This window comes from Ricinus communis, chromosome 9, assembly GCF_019578655.1.
Source record: "Ricinus communis isolate WT05 ecotype wild-type chromosome 9, ASM1957865v1, whole genome shotgun sequence".
Taxonomy (NCBI): domain Eukaryota; kingdom Viridiplantae; phylum Streptophyta; class Magnoliopsida; order Malpighiales; family Euphorbiaceae; genus Ricinus; species Ricinus communis.
The window spans coordinates 24,463,024-24,476,242 of NC_063264.1; the positions used below are offsets into that span (position 1 = coordinate 24,463,024).

General features: G+C 23.6%; 1 protein-coding gene across 1 annotated transcript; it reads right to left on the minus strand.

Moving 5' to 3' along the window:
* Positions 1–4,883: 4,883 nt before the first annotated feature.
* LOC8282263 (peroxidase A2) lies at positions 4,884–9,968 on the minus strand. The gene is made up of 4 exons (XM_048379568.1): positions 9,587–9,968; positions 8,497–8,688; positions 6,367–6,535; positions 4,884–5,563 (listed from the first exon to the last, which is right to left on the minus strand). The coding sequence occupies exons 1-4, from the start codon at positions 9,800–9,802 to the stop codon at positions 5,109–5,111; spliced, it is 1,032 nt and encodes a 343-aa protein (XP_048235525.1). The 5' UTR covers positions 9,803–9,968; the 3' UTR covers positions 4,884–5,108.
* Between the last annotated feature and the right edge of the window lie 3,251 nt (positions 9,969–13,219).

The window sequence follows — 13,219 nt, forward strand, 5'->3', positions numbered from 1 at the left end:
AAAATAAATGTGATAGCATGTCCTGCAATTTGACTTTGTGTTTTCCTTGTTTGTGCAAGCAATGTTTCTGTTTGTCATAAAATAACATAAGATTGACCAAAATTATTATTAAAAAAAAGAGTTTTTTTATCAAAGAATGTAAGAGGTGAGAGTTTTTAACTTAACTAGAGTTTGAGTTAGAACCTTAATATGTATTTATGTTAAAACACTTAAAGCAATATTTATTATCCGTAAAAATCATATCCAGCACATTTTAAATTAACTCTAAATATATATTTAGATTAAGAAAAATAAACAACTCCTTAATGAAGGGATCATCATCACTCAAAGTCTAACGATCCTAAAAGTTTAGCAATCATAAATAAGGTTTTTTTGATGACAAAAAAGAATTATGTAGAGATACTAATTTTTTCCATATAGTGCACGTAAATTTAATATGTGAAATTTATAATACTCTTAACTATTAGTTAATTATAAATTTTAATTTATTTATTTTAATAAAATTAGACTTATATTTAATTAATTATAAATATTCTTTATGACAAAATTAATTAATAAACAATCTAATTAATTAAACAATCAATAAAGCCATTTTAATAAATTTGAACGTTCTTATATATATATATATATATATATATATATATATATATATAACTAAACAATAAAAATAAATTATTTTCTTAAGTATATATATTAAAAAAAAATTAAATTTCGGCTAAAAACATGGAGGCTTAATTAGATGGTGTATGTTACTAGTGCAAGGATAACCGGAGGCAGGTAGGTGGGGGCAGTATTAATATTCCAAAAACTGTTGCTTGTCAACTAATACATTAATGTACTTGGAATTTAATTATTAATTCCATGATGATTATAACTTATAGTTTTGATATATTATGGAATATATTCCATATGGATGCCTATAGTTCCTTGTCTTTGATTTCAAACATATAGACTTTCTTCTACATTATCATAATTAACTTGATCACAAATAGTCAATTAACCTTGATTTAGTCATGTGCTTTGCTTGATATCTTAGCTATAGTACCTATATATATATATGTATATATTGTGTCTTCTTGTTCACCAAGTTAGATTGTGGGGGCAACCTAATTGGTCTTCTAGGTTATGATTGTACTAATGTTCTTTTTTCTTTTTGTTTTTACACGATGGAATAAAGTCTAATTTGACTATTAACTTTATTATTCAGGTTCAATGTATTTAATCTTTTAAATTTATAGACATTTTAATTCAAATTTTTGTATGTTTAGCTCAAATTAGCTCTATTTAAAAAAAAAAATAAGAGAGTGAATTATACACTCTCTAAAAAGAGAGTAAATATAATGAAAAAATAAAAAATATTAATTTCTTATATTAAATTACTTAAATTAAAAAATATACATTGATATTTAAATAAAATATAATAAAAGATCAAATATTTTAAATAAAATATAATAAAAGATTAAATATTCCTACAATGTCCTTACTGTTTTTTCTTAATAATGACAGTGAAAAAGACAATTACAGTAATGATGGTACTGAAGATGTTAGATGTGAGAGCACTTTTAGCAAGAATAATAGTGGTAATAGCTATTTATTACTTAATTATATTGATTGTACTAAAAGTATAAAATAGTTTTTAAATAATATTATAGATTATTATTTATTTTTATTTTCAAGAGAGAACGACTCCCACTTTTTTTTTTCAAAATAGAATTAATTTGAACTAAATATAAAAAAAATTAAATTAAAAAATTCACATATTTAAAATAAAAGTAAATTAAATCCGTGTAACAAAAGCAGAACCAAATTGAACATTATTCCTTTTATAATTAATGGTATCAAAATATATCCTTACATAACATCATTTTTATTATATATATATATATATATATATATATTTCTAGATGTTTTGATAAGTCTTCTTATTTTAAATAATTTTACGGTTTATTGATATATTTTTCTTTTATATATAAATAAAATATTATATTTATCAAGAAGAATTAAATATACTTGCTAAGTACTCATTTATAATATTTTTCAAAAGAAAAGAAGTACTCATTCATAATCAAGTTTAATTACTTTAAGAGAGCTTTATAGAAACTGAAATATTTAATTTTTGGATTAATATGTAACCGCAAGGACATAGACTTTCTTGTAGATTATTATAACTTAATTACAAAAAGTTAAATAGCCTTGATTTAGTCTTGTGGTTTGCTTATTTGGTCTTCTTGTTTAAGTTTTCTTCCATCATAAAAGAATTTGGAAGGATTGCAATTAATAAAGAACACTACAATTCAAAAATAAAGTAAAAATAAAATAAAAAATCAAGGGAAGAATCCTGACTTTGTCTTCAGTTTTGGATACGTATATACAATTCAAGTCAGCATCTCACATGCCATTCCTATCACAAATATATTCCAAAATAAATAAATAAATATATATATATATATATATATATATATATATATATATATATTATATCATATAAAGTACCTTAATTAATTCCTAATAAAATAAATTTTCTAACAAATTATAGTACTGGGTCAACCATATTTTATATAAATTGATAATTAATTATTTTTTACGAGTTATTTTAAATTTTTCTATTTTAATTAATTTATCTTTCTCCTAAAACTTGCAATGGTAATTGAAAAGAAAAATAATTAACAACACTACCTTGTGAAAGTAAGTGTCTATTAAAGAAATTATCAAAATTATTTATAAGAAAATATCAACTACGGTTGAAAAGGTTTTATTAATAAAATTCTAATATTTATAATTTCTTTAATCACTATTTAAATATTAGTGATCGGATGTATTTATAAATATAATTAAATCGAATCCGGTTAATTTTAGTCAGTTTTAACTAATTTAGGATTGACTTGTTTATTATTGTACTAAATTCGAACTCAATATATTAAATTACTTTCATATCTCAAGACTCTAAACAAGCAAAAGATTATAAATTATAAATTACATTATTTGTTAATTAATTATAAATATAAAATATATATTAATAAAATAATATATTTAATAAAAGTTATGATTTTATTATAATTAATAAATTTAAATAAATAATTTATACTTATTATAAGTAAAATATATAAATTTTATAAGGTTATTATTAGATATTTAGTTTAAGAGTTAATTTAAATAAATTATATTTTTATTTTTTAAATTTAATTTATTTACTAAACGAATTCAAATGAGATTTTATTTTTTCAAATAGCTTATAAACAATTTTAACTCTTTGTAGTTTGAAAATGAAAAAAAAAAAAAGATAAATAAATAAATGTGTAGACTATCTTTAATCCATTTGATGCGGCAACCTGTCAGAAAGAAAGGATCAAAAGAAATCCGTTTATTCTTTCTTATTGTTCCTAGAAAAATAAACAAGATAAGATCAAACTGGAGATGACATGACATGGATTTCCAAACACCCTTGATTATTAAGGAACTTAAATTCAAACTTTTGAATTCATTAATTCATTAAATATTAAGATAGTAATTCAAGTCTATATAAAATAAACAAATTGAGCCATTCCTAACAAAGAAAAGGAGTTTAAACCTATTTTTGAAAAAAATAAAGAACAACAAAGAGGAGTATAAGAGGGGGAAAGGATTACTTGTTTGAAAATGAAGAAAAGAATAATAAGAAAAATAAAGCAAATATGATAATTTATGGGCTCGAAAAATTATATTTTTCTGAAATAAAATAAAATAAATAGCGTAAATTATTATTTTATTTTTATAATAATTTATAAAAAATAAAAATTTATATTTCTAATATCAGTTTTTTTAAAAAAAATTTCTCTTTTATCAAAATATAAAAAATAAAATTTATTTATTTTTCTTTTTATTTTCTTTTTTCTCTTATTTTTTCTATATTTAGCAAAAAGATATATTTTAGTACGTGTCTAACATATTTTATTAATATAATATAGGACTATTATGTATTCATATAAAAAAACATAAAAGACACTGTATTTATTATATTTTGTATAAATATAATTATTATATTAATTTATAGTTAAATAATTATCTTATTTTAAAAATAAGATATTAGCTATATATTTTTATTAATTTATATAGATAACATATTAACCATAAAAGATTCTATTATAAGAAGATTTAAAATACTAAATTTAATTCTTATATAACTAATTATGTTATTTATAATTTTATTTATTTTTTATTTCATTAATTATTTTTACCACACATACATTTATTAATATTTACAATTAAAATAACAATGACACTCAAATACAATATTAAACTTAGCCTCAGTTTTCTCTTATATGAGGATTACGCCAATGTCCAAAGACATATGATTTTATTGAGCCAAAGTCAACAAAAGATCGACTCAAAGTCTCTGTTCTTGATTCTGTTTGCCAAAATCAAGCCCTCAATTTAGCTGGCCAGATAGGCATTTCAGAATTTTGCCATTTATTCATCTAATAAAACAACCCTCAAGTTCTCTGGGAAATCTCAAATTATGTTCTTTAAGCAAGAGACAGAATCTGAAACTTTAACAGAAATTCGTAGAGCTTTTTCTTTAGTTAGGTATTTAAAAAAAATTCAAATATTTTAAAAGTAAAAATATGATTAGAGAAATATTAATATGATTAATAAGATAGAACACATTAATTTCATTATAAACAATTATTATATTTATAAAAATATAATACGCACCTGCTTTCTCAATAACTTTTTTCATTTCCAAATTTTTTAATATTATATTTTAGTTGCTGGCAATATGATGTATGGAATATCAATATAGATTTTTATGTCACAACTAATATTAATATGCATTAGATATATAAAAATGATAGATAATTGAATTTTCTTTGACTTATAACAAAGAAAGCTGGCATAGAACGGAATGGATAATCATTTCGATTTTTCTTTTTCTTTATTAATAACTTCCACTGACATTCAAACCTAAACTCGGAACTTTAAACTTTAAAAGACTCAATTGTTTTTTTTTTTTTTTTTATCAAATCCATGATACAAGCAGTGTTTTAATTTCTAAGCTATAGTACCACACATATAAAATTTTTATTAGCCTTGAGTACATACTTAACCATACAACATAAATAGTCTGTGAATCACATTGAGCTGACAAGAAGGTTATCATCTTCAGCTAGAGGTGGATTAACAACTCTGCAATTCAGCCTGACCTCCCCATCAGTGCCTGTCAAGACACTGAGATTTCCCATCCTGATCATGGAAACCACGAAGCTCTCAAAGAAAGCAGTTTGGCTAGTGCTAAAGTTGGTGACAATGCCAGCAGTATCAGCACCAGGAGTTGAGAACAGTTCTTGATCACTTTGCAGAAGGCCTTTGCCACTCAGAAGATTTGAGAAATATCTGTTGTCAAATGCGTCAGGTGTTGCTGAATCAAGGTCGGTCAAGACACTTGGAGTTCCATTTACAGGGCACAATGCTCGAAGTGTATCTCCATAAGTTGTGTTCAATGATGTGTCTGGAGCACCAGTACCATTGAAATCGACTAGACGCTGGCTGAAAGTAAAGCATTGAGCTCTTCCAAATGTATGACCACCTTAAAACGAAGAAGAGAAAATAATCATTAATAATCACTTATATATATATATATATGTCCCTCCTTATATAAATTATAATCTTTAGATATCCAACTTTTAATCTTAACTATTAAAATCTATTAAGTATTACTTGCTAAATAAGTAACAAAAACAAGAAAAATTGACTTGTAACTTTCTCAAGTGGTAACTCCTTAATTATTATTAACTTACTATAGCAGGTTAAATATTACTTTTAATTCACACAGTATACCATGTCACATCTACAAATATAAAATACATCGGATATAATTAAAAGAGATTTTTACTTAGACTTAATGTATATATAACTACTAATAAGAAAAGTGATACGTAAATATGAGTGTTCTATATGATCGATACAAACTTCATTATTTAAACTAATACTAATAAATATGTCAATCAGTGTATAAATAGAAATATACGCTTTAAACTCAATAATTTTCCCATAATTAATAAGTTTTGTATAAAGTTTTAAAAGACCAATTAAAAAAAAGGTTATAACAATAATTCATCACACTCCTTTCCATCAACCCAAGTAGCAAACTATGCTAATTGATCTCTCCCGTTTCTATAAATGTTAGAAGATCTTATTTTATTGTTTAAGATTGTTAGATGTACCAAAACTATTATAAACACTTAGATTTTCGGATGGATTTATCATTTGACATGGTATCAGATAGTCTCAAACTAGAAAAGGTTTAGAGTTTAAATTGTGATTGCCCATGGCTGCATCTCGTCTGACCATTAAATTGAAAATAACTAAGCATAGTTCAAATATAGTTACCAGATAACGCAACCAGATCGACGTTGTCGTTGAGACCAACATCTAAAAACTTTTGTTTCAGCTGATCAAGGGTTTCAAAGGGACTTGGAAGAGAAAGATTAGCTTGAGCTCTGCTTGCTGTTCTGGCATCTCTTCTTCCTAGTTGATTAGTCCATGAAGGACCTCCCGACTACAAGTAATGAAACAAGATTTCATGATTTTCTGAAGACTTATCAAAATGATTGCTTCCTGTTGCTAATTTCGTTGCGTATGAACCGATAATAAAATTAATATATGAAAGGATTAATAAAAGAAAAAAATAATTAAATAATAAAACAGGAAAAAAACCTATCCATGATTTCTATATATATATATATATATATATATATATATATATATATATATATATATATGGCCTAATTACATATTAAATTCTAGATTTTATATTTTTGAACAAATTTATTTGATTGTTTCAAAATTTCAAAATTAATTTCTATTTTTTATTTTATTTTCAAAAATATTTTTCATTTTAAATTTTTAAAATTTCATGATAAAAAGATGATGTGCGCTTACTAAAAAATAATATCTATAAATAAATAAAAATCGTTTATTCTAAACTTAATAATATAACCATTAAAAGTTTTATATATATGCATTCTTTTATAAATTATACATGTAAATACAACAAATTTTTATAGACTCGCTAATTTTTATATTAATATTATTTTTTTATTATAAAATTTTCAAAAATCATTACTGAAAGTGCTTTTAAAATTAAATTAAAAGTATAAGTATTTATTTTAAAATTCTAAAATAATTAAATTAAATTAATTAAAAATTAAAAATTCAGAATTTATTTAGTAATTAATCGCATATATATAAAAGAAAACCCCTCTTTCACATTTCAGTTAAAAGCTATAATTTATAGTCTTTTTATGTGAAGTAGTTGTTTTATGTATAGTTTCTCGTGTCTTACACGTTCCAATTCTTAAAAATATTAAAATTATTGTCAATGATATTTGTTAAGCACATGATAAAATCAACCTTAAAAGTCAGAAAAGTGTTTTCATAATCTTTTTCTTATTAGTCAATAAAATAATACACTTTGAATTATTAAACCACAACCTGTTTCTCATTATGGTAAGTAAAAATACTTTTTAAATTTCCTTTTAAATTATTAAAATTATTTTCAAAAAACAATGTAAATTACTGGTTTTTATGAACTATATGACAAAAAAATGATCTCAAACGGTCCAACCACTAGAACTAGAAAATTAATATAAAATTACAAGCATTAGTATATAATTTACAAAAGAAAGAGACATATTGGAAGCATATTAATAATAGATATGGTGACTTACTAAAACCTTGTATACTTTGGCTATGAACATATTCTTTTCTTTACCTTATCTAATGTAACTTGTCATTTTTATTTTATTTTATTTTATTGGACAGCCTAATTAATTGGGCATGGTTCTAGAATTTCCTGTAAATTTAGTTTCGTCATAAAAAAATAATTAATTAATAATTCGTTAATCTCTATTTTCTAATAGAGAAATGAGATAAATGAACTCAAAAAGCTTTTCACTTGCTAGTTATAAGAGAAATTGGGGTAGACAAGATTGGCTATTTAAAATATTAGAGGTGAGCAAATGATCGGTCTATTAAATTGAATTGGAAAAGACTAAAAATTTGAAATTTTTCAAGATTTTATCAAATAATTTCGTTTTGATTTAGTTCTTTAAATTACTTGAATTTCTTAGATCAAATTAAAATTTATTAACATACTTATAGTTTTGAGGAATATCCAATAAAAAAATTATATTTACAAAACATTAACTAAATAATATAAACAATGTCCTTTAAAATTTTAAATTTTACTATAAAAATAAAAAAAAAATTATTTGCTTCCATTTAACTGAGATTTTTGATAAAATCAGACCGAATTATTTTAATTCTTTTCAGAATAAAAACCGAGCTGATCGGTTAAATTTTATTCACTCCTATATACACGTGAGATATAAATGAAAAAGACTCTTATCAAATCTAAATATATGAATAATCGGGCTTTCAAAACCGTATATGCGCTGGATTAATAGTTAATTACTAAAAAAAAGTTAAAAGTAGAAAGAAGAGGAAAAGTAAGATTACCAAAGTAACAGATTCCTGAGATGCAATAGTGAGAATATCAGCACAAGAAACAGTTTGAGGACAAGCAGCCTCCAACAGGGATTTCATGGTGTCCACAACTTCGAAACCTCTGGCAGAGTTGTTGTTGCCAAGAGCTTCTTTCTCACTCTCTATAGTAGCACTATTGTCCAACAAAAGCGATCCATCACAACCCTGACAACAACAAGCATTAACATTCATTATACATAAATAAAACACCAAGAGTTTGATTGTTCATTAGCTAACCCTTGAAATGAAATTACAGTTTTTATTTAATTTATTTTCATACGCTCTGTAAATGTTTGATTGTTCATAAATAAAACACCAAGAGTTTGACATTTTCTTAGTCTCTTTAAAGCCAAGCAAAATAAGTGTACTAATCTTGCATGTGTGTGGGTGTCAAATGTCTAAATTTAGGTGGCTAAGGTCCACATCCATATTAATTGTTTTTCTCCTTCTTCTTCTTCCTTCTTTTCTTTAATTATTTTTTTCTTCTCCATTTTGGGTCCACACTCATCTCTTCCCCATTTAAGTACTTTGCGCATCTGATTTTGGAGAAAAAATAGGAAAAAATATAATAAAAAAAAGTATATTGTGGTTTTGATTTTTAATAACTTTTAGTATTTATTTTTTTAAATAAAACCATATTTATTTATAAATTATGATATAAATAAGTATCTTATCGTTAAAAAGTTATACTTTCTTGATTAATATTGTGATAGTATGAGTTTGTATTTATCTAAAAAAAGATATAGAAATGAAACTATTAAAGCAATTTTAGAACACAGAAAAGAAAAGACAAAAGTGTGCCAGATTACATTGTAAACATGCAGAAAGAAGAGTGAAGAGCAAACAAAGAGCAAGAGATTATTATAAGTATTACTTAGATACTGTAAGCCATGAAAGAAGAAAAAAAAAATAATAGCAACGACAACAGTTAGAGACGACAACATATATAAATATATAAAAAGCTTAACTAAGTACCCAGAAACAAAAAAGAAAAGAATAAAAGGTACCCAGGAACACAAATTAAGAATAAAAAACAATAAGGTGTGTGTAGAAGAAAGATTACATTAACAAAGCAGTCATGGAAGTGAAGCCTGATGAGGCTAGCAGCAATCCTTGGATCAGATTGCAGAGTATCATTAATCACTCCACGTATAATGCTGCTCACATTTGGGCAACTTTCATCATAAAATGTTGGACTCAGTTGCTGAGCTGAGACTGCAGAATCTCCAAGCAGAAGACCATAAAGAACACATACAATCATAACCCCAGAAAGATGCATTCTGTCTTCTTTTTAACTTCCTTTTCTTTTTGTTTTTTCCCTTCTCTGTCACTACTTCTCAATATTGTTCACAAATTGCTCTCATTTGAGCCTTCATTTATAGAGCAGGTGGTGCCTGCCTCCTGTTTTCATTTGACCATTGATATATTATCATCATCACTCCTGTACGGTTGTAACATCATTGAGTTGATTCTTCTTCCTTTTTTTTTTTCTTTATTTATTTATTTATTTTTGTCTCCTTTGTTTTTTAATAAATTTTTGAAGTAAGGTTCATTGTATGCTTCCTAACATTGACTTAGATTTCTTTTTTCTATTTTTCTACCCTCAGCTGAGTCTAGATTTATATATAATTCATTTAACTACATATATATGGATAATAAATAAAAAGAAAATTAATAAATGAAAATTTAGTTTTAATGGTATTTAAAAGAAATAAAAGGAAAAAAAGAATCGAAAGAGAATGATTCTCTTTTCTCTCTTTATAGAAGTTGAAATTCACTATATGCTAATTTGGAATGTAAAATATTTTAATTTTTATTAAAAATTAAAATATAATTAATTATTTTTTTTATTTTTATAATTATAATAAAAAAATTAAAATTAATTAATTCTTTTTTTTTTTCTCTTAATAAGAAATTTTCTAAAACCAAACACAGTATAATAAATATATTTTTTTCCCTTTTCTTTCCTTTAAGGTATCTTCTCTTCCTCTCCTCTCTTGATTGTCATGCAAAGTGTTGGAGAAATTAACCTAATCACACCTTTTAATTTTATCTTTTTTTTTTCAAGTTGTTAAATGGTTTTCTTGTCACTTGAAACATGTATGATTTAATTTATCATCCTGAATATTTAGAAATTATTTTTTGAGTATTGTTATAAAATTAATTCGTTATCAAAATTTAATAATAAAGTCCAATTTAGCTATTGATCTTGTAGTCCGAGTTCAACTAGCTATTTTTTAAATTTATGAAAAATTTAACTAAAATCTTTACATATTTAATTTAAATTAGTCATTTTGAATAAAAATGAGAGTAGATCATACTTTCTAAAAAGGGAATGGATACAAATAAAAAATAATAATTCTTATATTAAATTAAAAATAAATATTAATATGTTGAATAAAAATAACAAAATAAATAAATATGTGTTCTTAATATTCTTTTATTTACTTAATGATTAATAATGGTGAAGGAGTGAGCTAAGACGGTAGTGATGCTAAGAGTATTCATAAGAGCTATTTATTTTTAGGAACTTCGTACTGCATTCTTAATAGTATTTTTTATTTTAAAGAATATAATTTTTATAATAAAAAGCATCTTAAAGAATATTCAAATATAAAAAGTAAAAAAAAAATTTAAGCTCAATACTCTTTATATTTTATTTTTTATCTTGCTTTTAGCATTAATAGTTTTAATTTCTTTTTTTTTTATTTTTACTAATAAAAAACTAAAAATAACAAATATCTATTAAATTAAATGCATAAAAACTTGCAGTGCATTTATTAAATATATAGTAGATAATGAAGTTTGGCTTTCCAAATGTAGATAGTCAAATTGACTCTTACTTTATATTTACAGAATAAAGAGTGTATTAAAATATTATTTTATATTATAACTCTTTAAAGTAAGGAGTTTGACATATATCAATCCAACACTTATGAGCGGCTTTATTTTTGTATTTACTTATATAACTCGAGGTTCTCTAGGTTTTTTCACTTAACTTGTAATTGCCTAGAGGATGGTGTAATTTGGATGTATCTACCGATCGAGGCTTAATTAATGAAATTACAAGTTAAGTCTATCCTAGATTTTTATAATAAAATATTTAATATTTTTATTGAAAAATTTATTTATTATTTAATTATATTAATTATATTAAAATTATTAATAAATTTTTAAATATTTTTTATATTTTTATTTTTTCAAGAAATCATTAAAATAGAATTAATTCGAACAAAAAACATTTAATATTTTTATTGAAAGAACTATTTATTATTTAATTATATTAATTATATTAAAATTATTAATAAATTTTTATAATATTTTATATATTTTTATTTTTTCAATAAATTATTAGAATATAATTAATTCAAATTAAATATGTAAAACCTTGCGTTAAAAATCTATAAACTTGAAAGAATGCTGCATTAAGCCCGAATAACTTTGGTCTTCAAGACTTGTATCCTATAGCGATGATATATATTAAATTATTTCATATCAAATTGTGAAGTAAATGCAAATTGGATTAATTGTCAATTCTGAGTCTTTTTTTTTTCCTCTTTAACTACCGAGTTGGACTTATCTTATTTTTAAATTGTTAATTGGTTTTCTGGCTGACTTAAAATCCGCATCGATTTAATTTATCATTCTAATTATTTAGAAAATGTTATTCGAGTACTATCATTAAACTAATTTATTATCAAAATTTGGAAATAAAACTTAATTTAGCCATTGACTTTACTGTTCGAATTCAATTTAGTTTTTTTTTTTTAACTCATAGATATTTCAGTCTAATTTTTTATTTATTTAAATCAAATTAGTCATATTTTGAACAAAAATGAGAAACTGAATTATATACTCTCTAGTAGAAAAGTGAATACAATAAAAATAATAAATTAAGAAATAAATATTGTTAGTTTAAGTAAAAATATAAATATTGCTATTTGCCAATATCTATAGTGAGAAAAAACGGTTATGGTGGTGATGCCGAAGACGATGAGAATGGAAAATGTGAGAACGGCTGCATCGGAAATAACAGTAATAAGAACTATTTATTATTTAATTATAGTAATTACATTAAAATTATTATATATTCTATTAATTTTTTATTTATCAAGATACAGAGACTTCCATTCTCATTTTTTTTAAATATAATTTAATCTATAAATTTAGAAAAAAGCTAAAGTGTGAGCCTCAATGTAAGTAGCCAAACTGAACTTTACTCCTGAAAAGTTGTATCCTATAGTGATGATGTACATTGAATTATTTCATATCAAATTGTGAAGTAGATGATGCACATTGAATTAATTGTCAATTATGAGTCTTTTTCTTTTCTTTTTCTCAAGTAGGTAGTTGAATTTAATTTATTGACAAGATGACAAAGTCTCTTACCTAAACCAATTATTTGGGTTTGGATGGAAGAGTACATTAACATGCAAACAGAAATAGTTTCTCAAATTTGATATTACATTAAACTGGTTTCTGCTGAGTGTATACTGCCCAATTAAATCAATTAAAACTCTGGATGCAGAAGCTGAATATGTCTGCCATTTTTCCAATTTTATTCTATAGATTTCTTACCTTATCTTATAAGAAAATGATATTAGAGGTGATGAAGCATGTGGGGCATATATATATATATATATGTTTGGTGTTTTGGTCCTTTACATTGTAGGAAAGGACATTGGTCCATTAATGT

Coding starts and splice junctions, on each gene's coding strand:
- LOC8282263 (XM_048379568.1), bottom strand. CDS start 9,802: ATGCATCTTTCTGGGGTTATGATTGTATGTGTTCTTTATGGTCTTCTG. Junction 8,689..9,586: donor TCCATGACTGCTTTGTTAAT/GTAATCTTTCTT, acceptor TGTTGTTGTCAG/GGTTGTGATGGATCGCTTTT. Junction 6,536..8,496: donor CTCAGGAATCTGTTACTTTG/GTAATCTTACTT, acceptor CATTACTTGTAG/TCGGGAGGTCCTTCATGGAC.